The 25,031-nt window shown below is 43.7% G+C and overlaps 1 protein-coding gene across 5 annotated transcripts in view; it reads left to right on the forward strand.

The window, feature by feature from the left end:
- The window catches only part of DOCK8 (dedicator of cytokinesis 8), a 265,097-nt gene that overhangs the window by 178,725 nt on the left and 61,341 nt on the right, over window positions 1-25,031 (forward strand). For all 5 annotated transcript variants that reach the window (XM_029613102.1, XM_029613111.1, XM_029613120.1 and 2 more), the window contains 7 exons: window positions 3,070-3,225; window positions 7,078-7,217; window positions 11,652-11,821; window positions 19,215-19,357; window positions 22,133-22,315; window positions 22,584-22,719; window positions 23,819-23,906. In XM_029613102.1, coding sequence (XP_029468962.1) covers window positions 3,070-3,225; window positions 7,078-7,217; window positions 11,652-11,821; window positions 19,215-19,357; window positions 22,133-22,315; window positions 22,584-22,719; window positions 23,819-23,906 — 1,016 coding nt within the window. The remainder of the gene's footprint in view (window positions 1-3,069; window positions 3,226-7,077; window positions 7,218-11,651; window positions 11,822-19,214; window positions 19,358-22,132; window positions 22,316-22,583; window positions 22,720-23,818; window positions 23,907-25,031) is intronic.

Consider the following 25,031-nt stretch of genomic DNA (forward strand, 5'->3'; position numbering starts at 1 on the left):
CTTCGACTCCAGATTTTAAATTAAATCTGGATGAAGGAAACAGCATCCTAGCGGGGATTGGAGAAAAATCAGCTGTAACATTAGATTCTTTGGCAGATCTAATGAAAAGATTGGCATATAACATTCAAGAACAGTCAAAGTTATTACAGCATGTGTCTAATAAACTGGACTCTGTTACTCAAGATCATCAATGGATCCTTTCGGATCAGTGCATACAGATTATTTCTTTGGAAGGGGAAGTTAGAGGTTTAAAAGATCTAACCACTACTATTACTCGTGAAAGATCTGCCACTTTGAGGAAAATAGAGTACTTAGAAAATACAGTAAAACATTTGAATATTAGGTTATTAAATTTCCCTAAATTAAGAGAGGAAAATTTATTGACAACTTTTTAAAAATATTTGGAAAAAAATTTAAAAATTTCCTCTGCAAAAATTCCTGTTATAAAGAAAATAATTAAATTACCTTATAAGCAAAATGAAGTAAAAAATACTGAATCTAAGCAACCTATAGATTTCCAGAATTTAACCCAATATTTGGAAGAAACACAGGATGAGATTTTGGATCGGATTACTTTATTAGTAACATTTCAGACCCAACAGGAAATGAATCTGGTTATGCAGGCATATTTAAAAAATATGAGTATTGAATTCTTAGGTGGTAAGGTCAGGGTATACCCCAACCTTGCCAGAAGTACTCAGATTAGATGCAAAGCTTTTCTTTCTTTAAAGCCTAGCGTCATGGCATTGAGGACAACTATGGTTGTAAAATACCCATGTAAATGTGTAATAAAACAACAGGGAAATGTTTTTATTTTCTTTGAGGTATCTCAATTGCAAGATTTTCTGAATGCTAGGATGCAGATATCTATTAAAGATGGAGGTGTAAGTAATTAGTATATTGTTGAAACTTTCATGAATAAGCAAATTATTCTACTATAATGTTTTTCAAAAAAAAATTTTTTTTCCTCACTTACAAATTTCGTCCTCTTGGAATTGCCTCTATGATGTTTAGTTTTTGAACAAATATGTTTACTTCTTATCTGTAAGTTATGTAATTAGAATGTATGTTCAAAACTTTAATATTTCATTTTGCAAAGTTGATTCTTACTTTGTAATAGTTTTGAAAAACTAATAAATAAAAAAATAAAAAAAAAAAGGGCCCAGCCACCAGAGTAAGTCCTGATACGCGCACAAGTACCAGGCCCTGCTGTCCTAGGGAAGTGTGCACCGGCAGCCGGCTGGCACGTGCAAACTACTTCTGCTCGGGAGGAGCAGTAAGTCAAAAAATAAAAAGCTTTCGGGTAGGTAGGTAGGGGTTAGGGGTCGGGGTGGAGAGGGGAAGGGGAAGGAAGGTTAGGCAGGGGGGGTAGGGAAGTTCTCTCCCAGTCCGGTCCTTAATTGGAGTGGACTGGGAGGGAACTGGGGAAGGCCCGATTGCGTGGCCGCACATAATTTACTGAAATTCACTCTCCCCCTGTGCGTGCCGCCCGCACATGAGCAAGCAGCCAACAGATTTTATAGCACGCGCGCGCCGGCATGAGCATGTTATAAAATCGGCACGGACCATCAGCGCGCGCCGGGAACCAAGCGCACATGGACCTGCACCCGCTCCGTTTATAATCTACCCCTGTGTATGTATTTGAGGCTATCTAAGGGTGGCTATGGATGCCTGTGTGGGTCTGAGGCTGTGCATGTGTTGGGATAAACCCGCGAGGGAGGCTATGTGTCTGTGCCCAAGGTTTGGGTGTGTAAGATTGTGTTTGTTAGAGAATTAGGCTTTTAGTAGGTTCAGATACCTTGTAGTGGAGCCAACACCTGCAACAGAATCGTTGAATTGTTATATTGTGCTGTTAACAGTTATCATAACAAACCAAGAGCTGAGTTCTCCCCAGACCCGATACAACTAGTAGAGCTGTGCACTGCTGTCAGACAGAGAGAGAGTGTTAAAAAAATAAAATAAACTGAAACATGAGATGAAACAATAGAAAGAGAGAAAAAAAGTCTTAAAATGACAGAAATATGAAGAAGATGTTGAACTAAGGAGAAATAAGAGGAAAGCCACTGCAGTTTGTTTGGAAATAAATGAGCCTGATTATAACAAAGGCCTGCACAGCTTTAATTTTTCTTGTTTGTAGGTGAGAACAATTTTAGCATACAGTGCATACCTTTATAACTGTTCTGTATACGGTGCTTGTGGGGTCCTGCTGGGTGTTCACACTGAAACAGAATTCACACATACAAACTCAAAGTTCATCGTGTGGCATCTGCTGCACTGCGGCCTCGTGCTTCGGCTTGCAGCGCAGCAGTTGGTTTACAGAGTGTTTGAAAGTCACACAGACTCAAATAAATAATAGTGAGGAGTCGACCCTTGTCATATTTCCAGTGTCATGGCAACACAAGTGAAGTTACTGGAAACCAGCAAAAATATGTTCATGTTGGTCTCTTATCTCAGCAAAGGAAGTAGTCTGTTTCCATATTTTCAAATGTGAAACATGAAAAGCCAGGCTCCTTCTTATATTCTCAGTCCATCTGATGCCCACAAAACATTGTGTCCCTTCTTGTTTCTCCCTTCCTGAAGCTGTCATGCAAAGTGCTGGCAAATAAGCTGCTGCTGGTTGTGTCTGGGAAATGGCTGAATGCATGCTGAGCTGGTAGTGGTCAGAGGCCTGTGCTGGGCCTACCTCTTGATAATTTGCTGGCCACCTGAGTTATTCCTCTTAGGCTAAAAGCAAAACTTGCCAGAGATCTAGGTCAGTTATTGGCCAGTGGAATCTAAAACTTGATTATTTCTGCATTACCATATTGTTTTTACCCATCAAGGTGTTAACATCTAATGTGAAACATTGAGTGCGAGTTGCACTGCAGGTGTGATTAAGCCACAAAAATAATCTGACACCAAGCATCCCTTTGTACCTGCACCTGTCGTCGTCTCTTGTAATAGCTGCCCAATAATTGTCGTCTTGTCATTTCTGTATTCCTAATTAAACTAGCTGATGATATTTTGAAAGGCGGGATGCACAGTTAATAAGTACATACGCTTATTTCTTATGTGTTTGTCTTTTTCCAGTTATCGACCAAACTAAATTCCTTCCCAACTTTAATCTCCATGAGGCTGGAACTCCTGAGAATTCTCTGCAGCCATGAGCATTACCTGAATCTGAATCTCTTCTTCGTGAGCTCTGTGTCTGCGCCCTCCTCTCCATGCCCTTCCTTATCGTCACAGGTATTTCAGACTGGCAAGTAATGGCTTGAGAGCCCTGGTTTGATTTGTGGGCTGACGTTGAGGGCTCCTTTAGTGTGAGTTTTGAAGTTTGTTCTCTTGAGTCAGGATTGTCTAATAAATCAGATACAATTGTGGTATAGTCCACCACGAGACCACTCCTGCAAGAAAAGAATAACCGCTGCAGGGTGGTGGCAATCATATAGCTGATTTGGCCACCAATTTTCATCAGTACCATGCCCTTTAAAGCTTTCAGCAATTTAGAAAGTCCAGTGGATTTCCTGGTGGTGGGGAGAGGGAAGGGGGTGCAGGGGGAAAAGCTGTGATGGAAAAGCTGCTGGTTGCCTTGGCAACCAGTGACGTTCACAGGACGTCAGCTGATCCCTGGATGTCCAAAAGGGCCATTGCTGGAGGCAGTCATATGATCACTAAATTTCTTCCACTTGGGAGCAATTGCCAATGCCTCACTAGCATTTAAAGCTATTACAAATATTGCCAAATGTTCTTACATACGTGCAGCTAAGCTTCGGCTGATGTCCATTAATCACATTCTAAACCTTGACTGCATGCCCTGCTATAATTTTTAAAAGATGCCACCTTAAAAAGGTAAGAGCTCATGGGGTATATTTCTCCACACATTCCTGTGCACCCTTCTGAAACAAGCTCCAAAGCATTTACAAATCCATGAAAAAAAAACTTAGTGTACACAAAAGACCAGCAGTAGCACAGAAAGAAAAACCCCGCAGGATGTATGTAGAATCCATTAATGCACTCACCAAAACCACATTCTACCATCCAAAACTGGGCAGGTGGCAGAGTGACTAGGCCAGCTGTGCAGCGGTAAAACTTAACATGCAAACATAGCCGTGTGCAGAAAGGGACTCTGATCACATGGATTCTGCTTTAAAACACTTAGCAAGCCCCGACCACAGAGAGATCATTTATGTCCCTGACCACAGCAGGAACAAAAATAACCCTGCAATTGTTTCACAAGCAGCTCAAGATTGCCAGGATGAGACTGACTTTCACACTGCCTATAGGGCCTATCCTTTCTCTTCCCCTGATGCATAAAGACAAAAAATATATCATCCAGCCTGGGAGGAGGGGGCGAAATTATGCCACATGACAGTAAAACACAAGGAGGTTGATATTCAAAAGCTACTTAGCCAGATAAGTCACTTATCCCAGTGGTCCCCAACCCTGTCCTAGGGGCCCACCAGCCAGTCGGGTTTTCAGGACATCCGCAATGAATATGCATGAGAGAAAATTTGCATGCACTGCCTCCATAACATGCAAATTTTCTCTCATGCATATTCATTGTGGATTTCCTGAAATCCCGACTGGCTGGTGGGCCCCCAGGACAGGGTTGGGGACCACTGACTTATCCGCCTAAGTTTTTAGCCAGATATCTTGTGGGCGGGCAATGGGTGTAATGGGGCAGTGCTACTTAGCCAGATAAGTTATTCATCTAGGTTGGACCTGATCAATAGCAGAATGATGTGTGGTGGAAAAAAAGTGGTGGGGGAGGGGAATAGTGGGCAGCCGGCCGCATCGCAACAGTGTGGTTTCTCCTGCTGCTGTGTGGCCACACCGCACACTATCGCCCCCAGAGCGCCACAGGGGAAAAGATGTAGTTACTTCCCACAGTGCTGCCAGGAGATAACTCCACCCAAACCCCACCCACACTCCTCCCCTTCCCCTAATTTTAATAATACTGCCGCCATGCAGCTGGTATCGCATGCGGTAGGCCCTACCACACTTTATCCCGGCACATCGCACAATAAAGAATGACCCTATAAGTTAGCCAGATAAATTTATCCGGCTAACTTAGATATCTGGCTCTGTTTTGAATATCTACCTCTGAGAGTGAAAGAAATGGATGCATTAAGATGCTTGAAACAAATTTTACAAAATTATTTGTATATCACATTTTCTCTTCACTTCTTTAATGTTTGGTTGAGACAAGGAAATAACTTCTGGGGCTGAATCCCATCAAATCCTCTCTGCTGATCATCTATCAGGAGCAAGCAAAACAAAAGTAACAAGGATCAGTCACTGGGAAACAGCATGAAATTTCCTTCCAGAGCTCATTCTTCTACAGGCATTTCAGTTTTGCACTCTTCTTCTACTTGTAGATATGGATAGGGTCTCCTATGAGTCTTACTCCATCAGGGTGATAAGCTCCTGGAGGCTGCAGCTGTCTTAAATCCCTGGATCCAGATACTCCCCAGTATCACCATTTGAAGGACAAAAAGCCATAGGCTTCTTCCATTTTTCCTTCCATACATGATACGACTAGTTCAGAACATGTTTAAATATTATCTGCAGTGTCTAGTTTGCTATGTAGAAATGTACATTCCTTCTCAAAGTGTAGTAATGTACCACTTTGATTACCACCTATAAATCACCATTTCAAGACCATGCTCTATAGACCTTCTGATGCATGGTTACCCAAGCTCTATTATTGCAAGTCCAGGTTAGCATACAGCTTTAATGTATGTGCGGCTGCAGTCTGTGCGGATACTCAGGGCCAGATTTTATAACATGGACGTGGGCGTAAATTTGTTCGCGCAACCCGGCACGAACAAATCTACGCCCGATTTTCTAACATGCGTGCACTGCCGCGCGCATGTTATAAAATCCAGGGTCAGCGCGCGCAGGGGGGTGCACAATTGTGCAGCCTGCGCGCACCAAGCCGAGCAGCCTGCCTCTGTTCCCTCCAAGGCCGCTCCAAAATCGGAACGGCCTCGGAGGGAACTTTCCTTCCGCCCCCCCCCCCCGCACCTTCCCCTCCCTTCCTCTATCTAACCCGCCCCCCCAGCCCTAACTAAACCCCCCCCCCCAACCTTTATTGAAGAAGTTACGCCTGCCTCTGGGCAGGCATAACTTGCGCACGCCGGCTCTCCATCCCCCCCTGCCCACGGCCCCGCCCCCGGAATGCCCATTTTTTCAAGCCCCGGGACTTGTGCGCATCCCGGGGCGTGTGCAGGGGGAGGCAGGGATAGGTTTTCGGGGGTTGCGCGCGTATCTTACGCGCGCAACCCTTTGAAAATCTACCCCATACTGTATTTTATTAATTGTATTCTTTTTGATCAGACTCAAAACAAATAATCTTATATTTCAAAAAGCCTGCATACTTGGAGATCAGTATTCAAAGAGTTTGTCAAGCTTTATGTATTAGCAGGACAAATCCCCAAGGTTTTGCAAGAGCTGCCAAGTACTTATTTTGGGAAGCAACAATTCACCGACAAGATAATTTTTAATTTTGCTTGCAAAAAATAAGATATTTTAAAATGATAGTGATTTAAAGACTTGACCTATGATTATACATAAGGCAATGAAGGATACAGAGCTGGTAGTGCCAATTATGAGGCTCACTAAGTTATATATAATATTGTTTCATGAATAAGTATTACCAGAGGAAATAGTTGTTATAAATATTGAGGGCTGCCAGAAGATAGTGCTTTAAAAGCTCAGCAGTTAGTATGCCTCAATCAAAAATGGTGAAATGTAATCAAATTTCTTAGCTCCAAACAATAATTTGGCTTCAGTACTTTGAATAAGTTGTAGCTGCGCCTTGAAAGGATAAATGACCAATAAAAACATATACCACTTAACTAATAAACTAATAAACTAATAACACTATAAAGTGATATTGATAAGGTCACAAGGAGCATAAGCAGGATTTAAATACCCTAGCTTCCCTGCTTCTCAGTGCACTGTTCTAACCAGAAAAGCAAAATTTGCTTTTGTTTTCTGGTTTAGACAATCTTGGCTATGTTAGTGCCAAAAAACACATAATTGAACAAGGCGCTTATTTCTGATCATTCATTGGAACCCCTGGTATTTTTGCAGAACTCAAGCTCCTGCTCCAGCTTCCAAGATCAAAAGATTGCCAACATGTTTGATCTGTCCTCTGACTATCGTCAGCAGCACTTCCTGACCGGGCTGCTCTTCACAGAGCTAGCTGCAGCACTGGACACAGAGACGGAGGGGTATGTAACAGAGGGCACAGCCGCGCAGTGGAGAGGTCCTTATTCCTTAAGGACACCTGACATTACAATTTCAGCACAAACTGTGCTAAGAGTATGAGAGAGAGACCATGAAACATGCCTGTTGTGATGCATAATGAATAAGTAGACCTCTACTGTATATAGCCATTTCTGAGTAGTTGTGTATGTTTTATTTTACATGAGAAATTTTAGGAGTATCTTCAGATAATTTGGATCTTGAAATCAGTTGGAGTCTCTTTATTTCTCTGAGGAAAAGTAGGATGGCAGTCCTCACACATGGGTGACATCATCAGATGGAGACTGGTATGGAAATTTGATTTCAAAGTTTCTAGAATCTGTGAGCATGCTCTTCAGTCTCATCTTTTCTGTGGAGCCCATTGGTCGCAGATCTTCCTCTTTTCTGCTGTTAGGGAGCTATCTACTTCCTAAAAGTGCTGGAATTGGTATTCACAGGCCCTCAGTATTTTTTCTTCCCTCTTTAGGATTTTTGTGTTTGTAAGTTTTCTTTCCATTTGGTGACCATATGGTGTACCGGTTCATTGAGGTGACATCAGTCGCATTTTTTCCCTAACACTGAGTCGTTTGACTTTGTTGCATTAATTTTTTATCTGATGCCCCTGCAGGAGAAGAATGCCTGCAACTTTCACAAGTGCCGCCTGTGCAAGAGGATCAAGTCTATCATGGACCCCCATGATAGATGTGTATTTTGTCTGGGAGCCGACCATGACCTCTGGGGATGTTCCTCTGTGCAAGTATTTCTCCTAGAGGTGTCATTCCTAACTTAATCTCATGAAAAAGCACTTTAGGATTCACAAGTCCATCCCATCGTCATCTGCATTGGAATTATCAATACTGAGGGTCCCAGGAGCCGAACAAACCACTGGCAGTGCATTGACATCAATGGGTAGGCATTAGTCTCCCTCGACATTGAGCTCCAGACAGGACCAGGGAGACAGACTCTCATCTCAGTCCTTCCACCCGAAGAGAGTGAAGGGTTTAGCCTCTTCATTTCCAGCATCACAGAGCTCCAATGATGTACATTGAGTGAAGGCCAAGAAGCAACTGCATCAGTCTCCGTCAATGCATGATGGTAGGAGTGAGGACATTCTGGCTGCAGCCTTGTATCCCTTGAAGCATTCCTGCAGGGAGAACAGCTCATCTTCCTCTCCTGCCTCCCAAGTCATGGAGGAGGAGCTGGATAGAAAAATCCAGGAGGCCCTGCAGACAGATGTCCAGCTGATACTGGAATCCATGCTGGCACTTGGAGGAAGGACGCCAAGATCTGTTCCTGGAAGGGAATCCACATTTTCAGCCCACTGGGGAAGAAGCTTTGCTGGAGCACTGGGGTTCCTTGGAATCTAGGCCCCAAAAGGCAAGGGCTTCCCTCTCTGAGGCCTTGTCTGCTAGCATGATGAGGTCCACACCCATGTCCTCAACCTACCTGTCAGGCTCGGACTCAGAATATTCTTTGGTGTATGGCTATGGATCTGATGACCTCTGATCAGCAGACGGATCTGTTTTCTTCCCTCAAACTCATTTCCTCCACAGGAAAGGAGAAGGTCCCCTCCAGAGGACCTCTCCTTTGCTGACTTTATTAAGAGAATGACAAATTCCATCCCATTTACATTGCAAAAGGAGGAAGAGTCCAGGGCTAAGATGCTTGGCATCTTCCAATTTGTGGAATGCCCAAAGGATGATATGGCAGTGCTTGTCCATGAGATCCTTCAGAAGGTACAGATGAGGACGTGGGAGCTTCTCCTCTCTGAGGTTCTGGTTAGCAAGAAGGCAATATATTGTGTCCAGAATGCTCTGGGATTCAAGAAACAACAGTTAACCACCACTGATTGGTGAGACAAATCTGCTTTTAATAAAGCCAAGAGGTCAAAAACCCATTCCGCTGTGCCCACAGGAAAGGGCGCTCATACTCTGGACATGCTTGGGGGAGAGGTTTTTCAGGGAGCCATGCTCAAATGCCTACATAGCATCTTATCAGCTCTTCATGAGCAAATATTTGGGGGACATTCTGAACTGCATAAAAAAGATGGCAGGACATCATCCTCAGAGAAGCATGATGCCTCAGGCACTGGTGAACAAGGGTATGGAGTGTGAAAAACACATGGTCTAGCCAACCTTTGTTTTTAAAATGACATCAAGAACCTCTGCACTGAGTATTGATGCCCACAGACCCTCTTGGTTGCATGCCTCAGACCTCCAACCGGATAGCCAGGAAAGACTCGCTGACGTGCCTTGCAATAGGGAGAATCTCTTTGGCGATAAGGTCAAGGAAGCGGTGCCTCAGATTAAAGACCATTGTGCAATTCTTCAGACCTGCCCTTCTCAATCAGGAGGTACCTGAGTGGGGCGCTGAAGAGACAGGTCTGTCAGCGGAAGAGCTGTTTTCCTTTGCCAAAGGCAGCAAAGGGTCCCAAAGTCTCAACTAGCATCCCATCTAAAACATTGGATAGGATTTTAGCTGGATCGAGGGGAGTATAGCCAGGATCCCAGGATCTATGCTAGAGGACCTATCTGTTGGAGGAAGGCTAAGGTTGTATGTAAACTGTTGGCCCAGAATAACATCAGAGACTTGGATCCTCAGCATAATTTGAAAAGGATACGGATTACATCTATTGGAGATACACCCGCTTGGTCAGTATCTCAGCATCAGGAATTGCTACAAAAGGAGCTCTCCTCCCTCTTGGTTCTAGGCTAAACAGAAAATATAAAATGGCCTGTTGTCACCACAAACAATTTTTGCCATTGGTACTGCTTTGAGGTTTTTCTCCCCTTTTTGCATTTGAGGCAGTCTGTAGCTAGGGATTCCCCACATGTGAGGACTACCATCCTGTTTATCCTCAGAGGAAGCAAATGTTCTCTGCAGACAGCAGGATGGTGGTTCTCACAAAATCCACCCACCTCCCCTGGTGATTGATTTCTCCAATTCTAAGCTAAATTATGGACTGAAAGGGCCCTTGCATGGAGGCTGCACATGCCCAGTACGGCATTCTTAAAGTTTCTAGAAACTGTGAAATCAAATTTCTGTGTGAGGACTGACATCCTGCTGTCATTGGAGAACACCCGTCACAGGTAAGCAATTCTGCTTTTGTTTCTACTCTGTTATTTTCAAAGGTGGGAGAATTGCAGACTGAGGTATGTTATTTGTTAAAGGGGATCATTCTTGAGTTGTGTCCATTATGGTTTGAAAGCCCATTTAAAAAGTCTTCTATTTGGGTCAATTTCATAGCTTGGTCTGCAGCATTGTGCTCTGTGATGTGGGGGATCTGGTTTGGAATCCCCATCCATCATGGCTATCTGGACATGTGCACTCCGCAGAGGTGATGCTTTCAGGCACGAGGAAAGGAGGGAAGAGAGCTGCAGCTATTATGATAGCCCCTGAAGGTCAATGAGCAGTTCTCAGTGTGCATCTTGAGATAGGTGTCCTACCAGCCCTTTGGCTAGTGAGGGTTCCTTGATTTTCCTGGGCTGGGGGGAGGGGGATGAGATGAAGCAACAGAGACCTCTGAGGGGTAAAGTGTGCAAAAGACAAAAACCAAAAGGTATTTTAAGTAACGTGCTGAGTTCACTTGAATCTAGCAGCAAGCCATGTACACATACATAGGTCTAAGTCTTACAAAGATTGAGCTAAAACAGCAGCCATTGGCTGGAATCCTGAGACACAGTAATACCGTGGCTGGGCACTGTTCAGTATTAGCTCATCCTTTCTGTAGCCATGACGTTGCTTTCTGTCTCAGGACTGAAGGACTGCTTTCAATCTTCCCTTGTACTATAAGGGGTTTAGCATGTCGAAAATGCGCGGCCAGCCCCCTTGAAAACTAATAGCGCTCATCACATACAAATGCATATTGATGACGCTATTGGTTAGTCGCCCGGCATACTGAAAATAAAATGTGTGGCCAAGCCGCACATTTTACTTTCAGATATTAACGCCTGCCCAAGGGCAGGAGTTAAATTCAGAGCAACCTGGAAAAGTGTACAGAACACCTCTGACTTAATATACTAGCAATATTAAGTCGGAGAAACCAAAAATTTTAAAAAATCTGCCCACCGGTCAGCGGGTTAGAAAAACGGATGCTCAGTTTTACCGGTATCTGTTTTCCTAACCCGTGGCTGTCAGCGGGTTCGGAAACAGACGCCGATTAAAATAGAGCGTCGATTGTCGGGACCCGCTGACAGCCATCTCCTCGCTAATAAGGAGACGCTAGGGACGTGCTATTGTCCCTAATGCCTCCTTATTAGCGCGACCCCTCATTTATAAAGAATCATACGCCCAGGAGAGGTGGCTAGGTTCGCGTCGGGAGAGTGGGCGCTCAACACGGAGTGCCCGCTCTCCCGCAATTATTATTGTATCAGCCTGCTAGTGATACTAGGCCCTGTGTGTGTGTTTTTGTGTTTGCACAGAATCAGTAAAGTGCAAAGGAAAGCTATTAGTGCCATACATACCCTGCTGAGCTCCCATGACCTGGATCAACGCTGCTGGAAACCAGAGCTGAAGGCCAGAATTGCTGCCCTGTACCTGCCTCTGGTTGGAATTATTCTGGATGCACTGCCACAGCTCCACGACTTCACAGGTAAAAACGCTTCATCCCCAGTGCTCCTTGTTTCTGTGCTTCTCACCTGGAATTCTCAAGAGCATCTTCCCCACCCCCCACCAGTATCCAAATATTTACCTGGCTCTTAAATCAAATATATGCAAATGTAATCTTATGGTATTCACTGTTGGTTTCCTGCAAATGTCTCTTTTATGGGTTTCAGGGACCAAGGGTTGAGAACCACCGCCTTATTTCGTAGGGAGACTGGGACACTTAACCAGGGCAGGGGCAGTTTTGTTTGTTTTTCCTCCTACTTTTCATACCTTTCAGTTCAATTGAAACCAGGGCTGTGCCCTGGCAACATGAGCCTTCATTCATGACTACCCAAGGATTTTTCCCCTTTTTATATTTCCCTCCCAAGTTACTTTAGTCCAGTCAAGGCATTGACAGTCTACGGCAGAGAGCCATGCAGCAGGGCTCCTTCTGGAACCCTGCAGTCATAAATCCGGCCACTAGGGGTCCCTACTGCAGTATGACTGGCTCTCTTTCCTTACCCACCCCCCAGGACTATGAAGGCTGCTTCCACATCATTCCCAGCCCCAGCCAACCTGGGAAGCAGAGGACTTGATCCGACATTGAACCCAGGCTCCTCTGCACGACAGTGTGCGGCGATAATATTGGGCCCACCTGACACTCAACTCTTGTTTCAAAACCAAACGTGCAGGCGTAAATTGAGACATGGTCGTTTCTGCCCTGGATTCACATCTATGAGAGTGGCACTGTTTCATGTGTCAGACATGAAGTTACATAACTGCTGCCAAAAGCACCGCGGTTATTAAATTCATGCCTAGGATGTGCTTTTTGCCAGGGAGGATCAGCATCCAGCAGATGTGCGCTGGAAGCTAAACATGTGACATTAATGTTTTATCCGTTTTAGGGCCTGATTTACTATGGGCTTTCTCCCCTTTTCCGTATCTATGGCAAAACAGTTTATTAAATCAGGCTCTTGGTTTGAATGCTGTGTGGCCTCTGTAATGATGGGTTCCCTCTGTGAGGGAATCATCCTCATGAACCAACAAATACTCACTGCTTTTATTGTTGCGGGACTGCAGTAAGAAGTTGTATCTAAAAGGTCAAACACATATACAACTCAGAGATTCAAAATTAGTAAGAACCAGTTTCACAGTAATATTCTGCCCTTAGAATAATAAACTATGAATAATGTGTAGTGTATTACCGAGGGGGAGGGCAGCCAAAAGCCCCGGGGGTGCTGAGTTGTGGGGGGGCACAACCTACCCAGATTTGGGGAGGACACCCTGTCCCCACCCCAAAGCCAAAGCAGGACTGGTGCAAGAGTATTTGGTGCCCTAGGCGAACCTTCAGTCATGCATCTCCTCCCCAACCTACCTGTTGGTGATCGCTCTAGCAGAGCATTTCCTCCCATCGGCAGTAACGGCTCCAGCACACTCCCTTCTTTGGTAGTATTGGCTCTGGCATAGAACCCCGGCAGGATTTTTCTGCCCCCCCCCCCCCCCTAAATTTTGGCACTCTATGCCGCCGCCTAGTTTGCTAATGCAAGCACCGGCCCGGGGCCAGAGGGAGCGCTGCCGTGTTGGTGAAGAGGTGCACCTGATGCTGTTCCTCCTAGTCCTCTTTGGCTGCTGATTGCAGTCAATGAACTGGACCCAAAAAACAAAGCGGAAGCCGATCCAATATTGCTGAGTAGCGAAAAAAAACAAAGAAGATCGGTGTATCAAATGACTTTAATTAGAACCTGCCCGACCCTGGCCGAGCTTTCGCTCACACAGGAGCTGCCTCAGGGGCTAATGAGGATAAAATCAAAATAAACGTAAAATCAAAACACACATATATGATACATATTAAACATAGATGTATGTACATACATATAAGTGAATTGCATTGTCATACTATTTGCATAAGACAAAACTAATGTGTGCACCTAAGTAAACAACATATGAAAACTATAAATAAATTAAATCAAATAAAACACACATATATATAAGAAAGTAGGAATGGACGAGTTAATATAATAACATACATAAATGGTGTTCCCTGTACGTACCAGGATCAGTCCAGACTGCTGGGTTATGCCTCCCTTCCAGCAGATGGAGTCAGAGAAAAAACTGAAAAGGCACCCCCTAGATATACCAGTGTGCCACCTGCGATCCTTCAGTATGTCTCTGACTCCAGCAGATGCAGAGGCATGATCTGCGGTCCTGATCCTTTGTCAAATTTACAGATTATATATGTTTGCCATGACCAGGTTTGGTACTAATGTGTGCACATAAGTAAACAACATATGAAAACCATAATTAAATTAAATCAAAACACACATATATATATATATGAAAGTATGAATGGACAAGTTAATATAATAACATACATAAATGGTGTATGTGCATACAAATTTCAGTGTAATGAAAAAATCTTCTACCAAGTGAGTTTATATGCATGTATTTATATCATAGTGGCGCAAGGACGTAGATGCAACGCAGAAAGACAGATGTGATGATGAATTAGGAGGACGCAATGTAAAGGAATACCTGTATGGATGCACTCTTAAATACAAAACTTCAGTGTGAAGTAAACATAATGGGCCAGATTTTCAAAGGGATATGCACATAAGATACGTGCGTACCCCCCGAAAACCTGGCCCAAACTCCCCCTGTGCATGCTGAGCCTATGTTGCATAGGCTTCCAGCGCACAAAGCCCCGGGACACGCGTAAGTCCCGGGGCTTTCCTGGGGGGCATGTCGGGGGCGTGACGCGGCCGGTGCGTCATCCGGGGGCGGGGCCATGGGCGTGGTTTCAACCTGGGGTTGTTCCCGCAGCCTCTGGACCAGCCCCCGGACCGGAACATGGCGCGCGGCAGCCGGCCCGGCGCACGCAAAGTTACGCCTGCCTCGAGCAGGCGTAACTTGTTGAACAACGGTGGGGGGGGGGTGTTGATAGGTCCAGGGGGGTGGGTTAGGGAGGGGAAGGTGGGGGGAGGCAGAAGGAAAGTTTCCTCCGAGGCCGCTCCGATTTTGTAGCAGCCTCGGAGGGAACGGAGGCAGGCTGAGCGGCTCGGCACACGCAGGCTGCCGATTTTGGGCAGCCTTGCGCTCGCCGAACCCGGATTTTAATTGAAATCCCGCGTACTCTTGTTCGCGCCTGGTGCACATTTATAAAATCTACCCCAATATGCACATAAAGATTCTGAAAAAAACAACTTGGTGTTAAAATAAAATAAAACACATTCATGTATAGAATAATAAAAATCCATTCATGTATGGAATAATAAGAAGAAAATAAAAATGGGGCATAAAAACGGAAAAATAAAAAATATTTTATGAGTAAAAATTAAATGAGTAAAAACTGAGATAAAATAAGACAAAAAGCTAAGTTAAAAGGATCTGTGATAACACGTGACAAAATTATGTCGCTCAAATCTTCCCTGCATGAGTAACATACTCCATAACTCAGGATGGATGAATTATTTTTAATACTAAGGGTTTAATCATGATAATGTGGGCATTGTCACAATGATGGAACTCATATTGCAAACTCTGACTATCAAAATACATGCTGGGGAAACAACTGTTACATCGGGTGTCTTAGATAAATGTGCACAAAAATATTTAAATGTTCCTTAGTTAGGGTTTCATTACCTTAACGCTGTCCGTTTCAGTCAGTCTCACAGATATGTTTATATCAAGGTTACAATACCAACTTTTGTTGCACTAACCAACAATGTTCAGATCTAGAAAAGCAAAATTAATGCAAAGGGGTATGTAAGTATATTATACTTATAAGTGGAAAAAGGCTATGCCTACATGTCGTGTTAGAGAACCCAACAGTAAATATTGGACATACAAAGACATTAGCCATGGTAGGGCTCGCTATATAAAACATCATTAATATCAAAACATTGTGTTATTTAAAAATTCTATTACGGTGAATGGCAAGGGCTCAAAAATCATGGAAATACTATCACTCACTGTGCGATGCCTTGTGTTATGTCAAAAGTGAAAACAGCTCATTGGGTCTGAACCATGGCTGTAAACTCCGGCAGGGAACTGTAAAGAAACAAATGTCTTGCCGAATAGAAGTATAAAAATATAAAGGAGTGATTTAAAGTCTCAACTGATGCGACAGTGCTTACCTGCATCGCGTTGTAAAATTGAGCGGGTAGCTAGTGAGAAGGGGGTATTTAAATGTGTTCTCGCGATACCTCCGTGAGAAGCCCGCCAAAAACAAAACCAGTTCAATGCAGTTATTGAGTGGGACCTGACTGGTCACTCTGTGTGCTTTGGAACGATTCTGGAATTGGTATGTTGGTAAGGCAAATGTGACACAACCAGCTGATGTGTCAAACTGACCCCGATGTACTAAATAAGTAAAATCAATATCAAGGTAACAGGACCCTAAATAAGATCAAAACCCTGAAAACCTGGAACCGTAAAGGTTGTAAAACAAACCCTGAACCAAAATCATATAAAAAACATTATGTACCTATAAATTAAGAGCATATATTAAAATAATAAAAATATGTAATGGATTTTAAAAATATGTAGTATTTGAGAAACCTGTAGAAATTAAAAAATACATGCATATAACGAGTGACAAAGTCAAAAACCAAAATGCAAAAATCATAAAAATATATGTGAAATAATGCTGATAATGAATGGATCAAAAATGAGAGTTAACCATCTTGATATTGGTAAAATATTGAAAGTGTAAACATATGCAGTAATGCGTATAAGAATGTGAAGAAAATTAAAAAGTATAAAAAATATAAAACAAAATAATAAAAGATGATTAAAAACAAATTGTGTTAAAAAGTATGATATTGGCTATAGATTGAAAAAGTAAAAGTATGTAAAAATATATATGAAAATGTAATCCAAATTGTGAAAAATAATTCAAAATAAAAATATACAAAAAAATCATAATAAATAAAAAAAAAATAGGTAAAACATGTGAATATTGAAACACCAAGTTGTTTACAAATAAACGCTCAAATCGGTATCACAATTAAGTCCGAAGGGGGAAACAGTATTAAAATCAAAAATGAATTTTTGTTCCCATCTGAGTATGTATGGTTTCTTAATGACACAGAATTTAAAATCTTCAAATGTGTGACCCATTTCAACAGAATGTGCGACCAACGGGAGCTCCATAGTACCACTGCCGCCACCATCATTGAGAGCCCCCTCCTCTCTTATGAGCGCCATCGCCAATAAGAGCCTCTCAGAGCTGTAGCCAGGCAATTTGGTACCTATGGCCAAGTGAAAAAGTACGCTCTCACCCTGTACCCAACACAACACATGAGACTTGGTTAAATGGGTTTTTTTGTTTTTAATTTAAAACATAACATCTCACATTCCACCTTCCAACCTTCCCTTCCTCACCCTCACCTTCAATTCTTCCTTTCCTCTCCCTCCCCTTCCAACCCCTCTCCTGTAGCAGTCAGGAGGTGTAGAAGTGCTCCTTGCCTCCTCGTGCTGTAGGCTCTTCTCTCTTACATTCAGAAAGCTTTTAAACCATTCAGGAAGAAACAGAGCTGGCAGCAGGAGGAGGAAGAAAAAAGTGCCGGCAAGCAGTTGTTACTGCAGGGCCATCTTCCTGCAGACAGGGGGGAGGAGGAAGGGGCAATGGGAGAAGCAACTCATCTTCTTCAGCCCTGGGGCAGCTGCAGCTCCTCAGGCCCAAAGACAGCATGATAGAGGCAGCTTATTTTTAGGAACAATTAGGAGAGAGCTGTGGTGCCACCTAGTGGATGATGCCTGTGACCGCAACCACATTGACCATAGGCTAGCTACAGCTCTGGAGCCCCCTCAGAGTGTCGCCAATAAGAGACCCCTCCCCTGAGCATTGCCGCTGCCAGCTAGACCCCTCCCCACACACACACACACATACACACACACACATACACACACACACACAAATATACACACACACACACACACATATACACACACATACACACACACAATTCCTTTGAGCATTGCTGCAACTGTGGTGAGGAAGATGAGGTAGGATGGGCCTAGGAGAAAGAGCAGGAACTTTTCCAGGGCTCAGGGGAAGGAAAGGGAGGTGCTGCAAGCATTATTGGGGGTGGAGTAGAACAGGTGCTGGAGGAGGAGAGAGGAGAGGGAAGCTGCTGTTGCTAGCACTATAGAGGGTGGATTGGGGTGGAACCCGTGCTCAGTAGTGAGGGGGAGAATAGAGGTTTGGGGGCAGGAGAGGCTGTGTACTGGGCAGGGATAGAGAGAGAGGGGGCAGGGAGAAGAGAGAGAGAGAGAGGCAAGAGGCCTCATGTTGGAAGAGGAGGGGGAAGAGATTGTGCGGTTCTCACCTATGCGAACACATTGGTTTTCTTGCACTTTTAATGGTACTATTTGGAATGAAGACGTGCATGTATGTGTTTTTGTGGGTGTTTTGAGTGTCTGTGTTCTGATGTATGTGTCCATGTGTTTGTATGTGTGCAGCATGGTGTGTACAGGTGTGTTTGAGTGTCTGTGTATCATTGTGTATTTGTATGCATGTTTGTGTTGGTGTCTGAGAATGAGAGGATGTGGCCTTGTCTGCGTGTGTGAGAGAGAGAGTGTGTGTCTTTAAGTGAGTAAGAAAGGCTGTATCTGAGAGAGAGTTTGCGAAGTGTGTGTGAGAGACAGAGATGAAATCTGCCTGTGGATATGTGTTCATGACAGAGAGGGGATCTGGCAGTATATGTGTCTGAGTGACAGAAGGAATCATAATTCCCTAAAAAATGGCAAATAAATGAAGTGCTGAAAATTAAGGAGTGAATTTTCCAAAGCATATTCACGCGTAAAACTCCATTTTACACGCGTATATAGGCCTTTTGAAAAATGCCTCTGAAATCGTATGTCTAAACGTGTACCTGGAAGCAGTTTCACATGTGCTTTTATGTGTACTTGAAAGTGGCAGCCCGGAAGGACGGAGTTAGGATGGGGAAATCAATTCCGCTTGCACGTTCTAAAATCGAAAGCATGCACGTAAACGTCTGCAGGAACGTTTGCGCCTGCTCCCACACAGGCATAAATGTGTGCGGATATGCAGTGAGTCGGCTCATGAGCAGCTGCTAATTTTCAAAACTGACTTGATCCACATAAGTCCGCTTTGAAAATTATGACTGAGCCCTAAGCACTACGTTATAAAATCAGGCTCTGATTCTGCACTTTATTAACTTGGCGCTCTACGCTAAATGTAAGAAAAGAAAGAAGACAAGCAAGACGCTTTGCTCAGGCCAGAGATTGCGGTCACAGTGGTTCCCTTCTAATCCCTGCCACCTCGCTCCTGTTTTTATTTGATAAAGAGCAAGCATTTGTACCTGTCCTCTGTCATTTTTTTTTTTTTTTACTACGACCAAATACACTGTTTCATTTTAAATGCTTTTAAACTGCAGTTCCAGATGCTCGGAGCGGGAAGGGTCGGAGCACAGAAGAGGAACCAGAGTCTCCAAGTACGATCAATCATAATGTTGCCCTGGCCATAGCAGGAAATCAGTTCAACCTCCTGAAGCCTGCTGGCGCAACTCTTTCCTCACTGGTATGTCGACCTTTGTTAACAGAGTATGCTCTGTTCAGTAGGATTGTCTATTCCACGGTCAACTCTGTGAACTTCCAGGCCAGCTCTGGAGTTACTGTATGACTCTATGGGTCCTATTCACCAAGACCTCAAACATGGAATACACCTGGAGTGGTCAGCTCCGGTCCTCAAGAGCCACAAACATGCCTGGTTTTCAGGATATCCAAAATGAATAGGTAGTGAGATTTTCTTCTTCTGTCTCCACTTATGCAGATATATCTACTGAATATTCATTGTGGATATTCTGAAAACCAGATCTGTTTGTGGCTCTTGAGGACCAGAGTTGACCACTCCTGGCCTATTCCACAATTGAGGTCTTGGTAAATAGAGCCCTGAGAGCTGTACAGTAACTCCATAAAGTATTCTGGAGCCAATTTACAAGTTTGTTTCTGAGAGTGGATTCATATGGTCCATAACTTAACTTGTGTTCATTATCAGACTTTACTGCCATACCAGTGAGATAACCTGCAATGCACAGTACAATCCTTTCCATTATATATATGTGTGTGTGTGTATGTGTAGGGCCAAATTTTAGATTATAGCCCCCATAGGCAGAGGATTGGAGATGGGGGATTTGTCCCCAGAAAGTAGAGGACAGCTTGGGGAGTTCTAGTTTTTTGGTGCCTTCAGAAATTGGCACCTGAAGCACATTCCTGTTGGCACCGTATGGACAGCCTAGCATTTGGATTCACCTGGGTAGAGTCAGGAGTGGGCACTGTAAAGGATAGCATGCCCCAGATTGTCCGGGGCAAGATGAAGAGTTGGAGCTGATAACTACAAGTAGGCATTATTCACCCACAGGGAGTCCAACTAAGTTAGCCAAATAAACATATCTGGCTGACTTATACCAAATGCTCTGCTGAATATACCTGTTTATCTAAACATTAGCCGGATAAGTTTATCCAGCCAGCTGTAGGACTGAATATCCGCAATATCCGGCTAACCGGGAGGTGTGCTGTATATCGTGTGACAGCACTATCACTGTGATATCGTGCAATATATGCGATATTTTGCATGTCCTCACCCTGGCACTCCCCCCCCCCCCCCGCCCCCCATTACAATGACCTTCGTTGCACGTGATTTGCTTGCACGAATAATGAAAATGCATGCAAAGAAGATCATAAATAGGCAATATGATGGAAATATTTTATCATGGCTGACTGAGAAGGTGGTCACCTATTTGAAAATCGGTAAATGTGAGGCATTAGGCCTGGGACCTAAGGTGGGTCCCGAGGCTCCTCCCTCACATTTTAAGAGACGGCCAAAAAAAAAAGTCTTGTGCAAAATGGGGAAGATGAGCAGGGGTCAGTGCTGACCCTAGACTCAACCCAGGGCCACCACTTAAGGTGGCCTTATCTCCCCAAAAGTAAAAAATCAGAACAATGAGCCCGTGTGACGTCGGCCCCCACACCCCCCCAGCAAATGTGTAACAATAGTCTCATTGAAGTTCAGTACCCCCCTCCCCCCACCCCAAAGGTGAATTAAAAAAATTGGCTGGTCTGAGCCCAGGCCCCCAAACCTTTCCAATTAGTCTCTGGTCTCTCGGTGGGTCCGGGACACCCCCTTGCACCCAGCCCAATATGTGCCATTTTCAAAATGGCGCTGATCTGACCATGTGACCGGGCCAAGTGCGAGAAGGCACCCCAGCCCCACCAAGGGACCAGAGACTGCTTGGAAAGGTTTGGGGGTCCTGGAGAAGCAGGGGGTCCAGACCAGCCAATATGTTTTTTAACACTTTTAGGAGTGGGGGCCACTCTCACAGCAGCATCCCCCCATGATTGTGGGACCCCCTTCTATGAAAATACATTGTGGCTTAGTGACTCGGCCTAAGTTTGCAGGTGACTTTGCTCTGCCCTGGAATCTGCCTCCAGACCATCCCTAACTTATCTGGCTAAGGTTTTAGCTGACCAACTACTTAGCTGGATAAGTCAGGGGCAACAAAATCGGAGGGATTTTCAAATCTTGCAGTTTATCTAACTAACTTTGGAACTTATCTGGACAAACTGTTTAAATATGAGCCTCCAGGTGACTAGAATGAGAGATTGCTTTCTGGTAGGGCACCTTGGCTATGGCATGTCTTGCCCTAGAATTAAGATATGAACTTAACTATTTTTCATTTCACAATAAACTCAAGATCTGGCTATTCGAGCAGTTGTCATAATTAGAGTTTTATACTGATGATTTGGTTTTCCTGAAGAAGGAGATGAATAAACACCATTGTTAAAGCAAGAGACTTATCTGATTGTTATACTTCCCTGTATTATCAGTACAGATCAATGTCTCTAACAAAGGAGGAGAGTTGTCTGCAAGAAGAGTATCTCCAGGGTGACTGGAATGCTCTTAGCCATAGATTCTAGAGATATTTGATTCTCTGGGTTATGATATGTGTGTATTTGTGTCCCGTTTTGAACCATGTTAATTTTTTTCTTTTTTTAAACTGAATTGTTTCTTCTCTCTCTACAATATTATTGCATTGTCTTAATATGCATATGAAAATGGTATTATATACTATGGATATGGTCTGGGGTTGTATGAGAGTTTTTATTTTCTGTAACCTGCGTGTGGGTGGGTTTTAGAAATCTGTTATCCACCTTGATCATGAGTATCACTGGAAAAGTGGCTTTAAATGTTAAAGAAATCGAAGCACATCGTAAATACCGAAGAGAAAGGCAAGAACGTACTGTGGGGAATTCTCGTGTATTTCTCATGAAGCGTGTTTGTGTCCTGCCTTTGCAGCCCTATAAACAGTACAGCATGCTGACTCCGGAGACCTCCCGCAGCTTGCTGATCTGTCTGCTGTGGATCCTAAAGAATGCTGACCAAAATCTTATTCAGAAGTGGTTGGCAGACCTGGCTCCTCTACAGCTCAGCAAGATACTGGACCTCCTCTACATCTGCATCTCCTGTTTTGAGTACAGGGTAAGATCAATGACCCAGCATCAATGCTCTCTGCCTTACAGTTTGCGCCAAGGGGGGGGAATCATGTATTGCTTTTAGTTATTTGCTGAAAGCCACCAGTCTTGCGTGTTACCTGTCAGCATGCCACCTGCCATCCGGTGAGATGCTAGTTCATTCTAAACCCCCCCTTCCCCCCAGATTTGTCACCAGGTCACCCTGGGGCCTGTCTGATATCCTGTCCTGCAGAAGAAACCCCTGATAAATCCAGCCTCTTGTTATTTCTGTGTAGGGCAAGCAGGCCTCGGACAAAGTCAGCACGCTGGTGCTGCAGAAGTCGAGAGACGTGAAGGCTCGTTTAGAAGAAGCTCTGCTGAGAGGCGAAGGAGCCCGTGGGGAGATGATGAGGCGCTGCAGGACACCAGCAGGTACGCTTGCACACCCTGCTGGGAAATGTTTGATTAAAGGATGTCCATAAGGCAACAACAGCAACATTTAGAAAAAAAAAAAAAAAAAGGCCTTTCAGTTCATGTCTTTCCAATTTCAGTAGCGCCCAGTATGCAGAATTAAAATGAACAGTGGCATTTTCCAGTCTCTTCTGGCTGTAAGGGTGTAAGGCCTCGTGCTTTTTTCATAGGGAAGACTGTTTGAAAGTCTGCAGAGGTGCTGTGAATGAATCGGCTGCCGTACTTTCTCTCTCTTCCACACTCTGTAGTGGCCCAGTAACTGGGAGAGGGAGCAGCAATGGTAGCTAATTATGGCAAAGTATTTTATGATTGATTGATATTTGATGGGAGCAATAATCAAATGATTGCTCTCTCTCTCTCCCCCAATCGTGCAGGGTTACAGGGGGGCAGAGTTAGATTGTACACACGGAGATTTCTTTTGTACCTGCATTGTGTGCCCCCTGCCATATTTTCACAAACAAACCGTAAGAACTGCTAGCTCTGTGGGGAGTATGAAAATTTTGCTTTTTATCAATAAGTAACATGTGGTGTTCAGTTAATTTGCAAGAGAGTAAGTGCACCTTTTTTGACCCTTCTCAGTTGGAAACATTTTTGAGGGATAAAGTTTCATGATGGTTTTTTCTTAGCTCAAGGGTATTTGAAGTAATGGGGTTATGAATTAAGATATTAGAGTTATTGGGATAACATTCCTGTTTCTTTACTATCTTTGTTTCTTTTGTGTTTCTTGTTCCCCTCTGATTAAGTGGGCTGGTCACAATCTTGCTATTTATTTTTCTCAGTTGATGCAAGTTTTCCTTTGTTTTTTGTTTTTTTCTTTCTCAGCTTGATTTATGATTTATTATGGTTTACTTGTGAATCTATATAATTTGGAGAAATAAAAAAGTAACATTTGTAACACATTGAGCACTGCACCAGGATATGGTGCCTGACTCTAGGATGCGGTATAAGAGAAAAATCCTGCTGATGATCTTTTTTCAGGTGAAGGATGACGCTGATACATAATATATAGTATTTTACCCTTATTACAATGAAATGCATTTTTTTCCTTTAATACTCATAGGGAATGATCGGTTCCCTGGGCTCAGTGAAAACCTGAGGTGGCGGAAAGAGCAGACGCAGTGGCGTCAGGCTAACGAGCGGCTGGATAAGTGAGTGCTTCTGATAATTCAGAATATCGTTGTAGTAGATTAAGAAAAGTCCCCTCATCTACTTGAGAGCAGCATCTCGTTCCCAACTACCGCTTCAGCCGTGTGACCTGATTCTGGAAATATATGCCTGACTTTGTTTCATGTGTGCATCTGAGGCCCGTCACTATAAAGTGGAGGAGCTGAGGGATCCTCTTAGGTCATTCTCGAGTGAAATGAGGCCCAAGCATGGAATTCTTAGACGTCATAGTTTTCACATCCCATTTACAAAGCATGGCCTCAGACAGAGCATGTGTACGCACAGCCTGGAAAGGGATTCCTGGCACACCTTGACAGTGATGTAAAAAACTAACTGGTGTGGCAGGCCCAGAATGAGAACAATGGGACACCCTAAATTTTAACTACAAACAAAATGCAATAAAGACCCAGCAAAAGAAATCAAGCACAGCGCACAGTTTACTAGCATATACATAGGAGCAAAATCCCCAGAACAGAGCTGAGAGATTGGCTGGTCAGGCTGAGTCAGCCCTGGCTGTGCCTTCTCTACTGATATGGATTTGTCATATTATTTTTGCTAGTGAAAATGGCATTACAAGTCCATAGACTCATAGCAAATATTTATTTATCTATTTATTTATTTATTTCCTTGATTTATATTCCACCTTTCAGACACTTCAAAGTGCATAACATTTAGGTTGGCCAAATGTCCGATCTGGATTCTTGATTTAGAGAAAGACAAAAATCTTTGATCCAATCGGAAATAGACAGAGGTTGATGCCGCTACAAGATTAAATATCTTCAGCGCACCAAATTCTTTGGAGTACGTTGGTTTTTCTAATAGTACTGCGGCACAGGATAATATTATCTGCCAGAGACCATTTGATGCACAAATAGAATTTTCATCCCAGACACTCAGAAATTTAAAATGATAAAGCTGAACCCCTGATGCAGCCCCATTGTAAGAGGGCGAAACTCGGCGTGAGTCGGGCATTTTATGAACATGAATAGACTTGTTTTGATTTCCTCTTCCCTGTTAGTTTATATTACCAAAACTGATGCAAATCTGTGGATGTAGAGAGCTGCACAAACATGGCGATGGACAAAAAAAACAACCAAAACCAATGGGTG

This window comes from Rhinatrema bivittatum, chromosome 1 (assembly GCF_901001135.1).
Source record: "Rhinatrema bivittatum chromosome 1, aRhiBiv1.1, whole genome shotgun sequence".
NCBI classification, from domain to species: Eukaryota; Metazoa; Chordata; class Amphibia; order Gymnophiona; family Rhinatrematidae; genus Rhinatrema; species Rhinatrema bivittatum.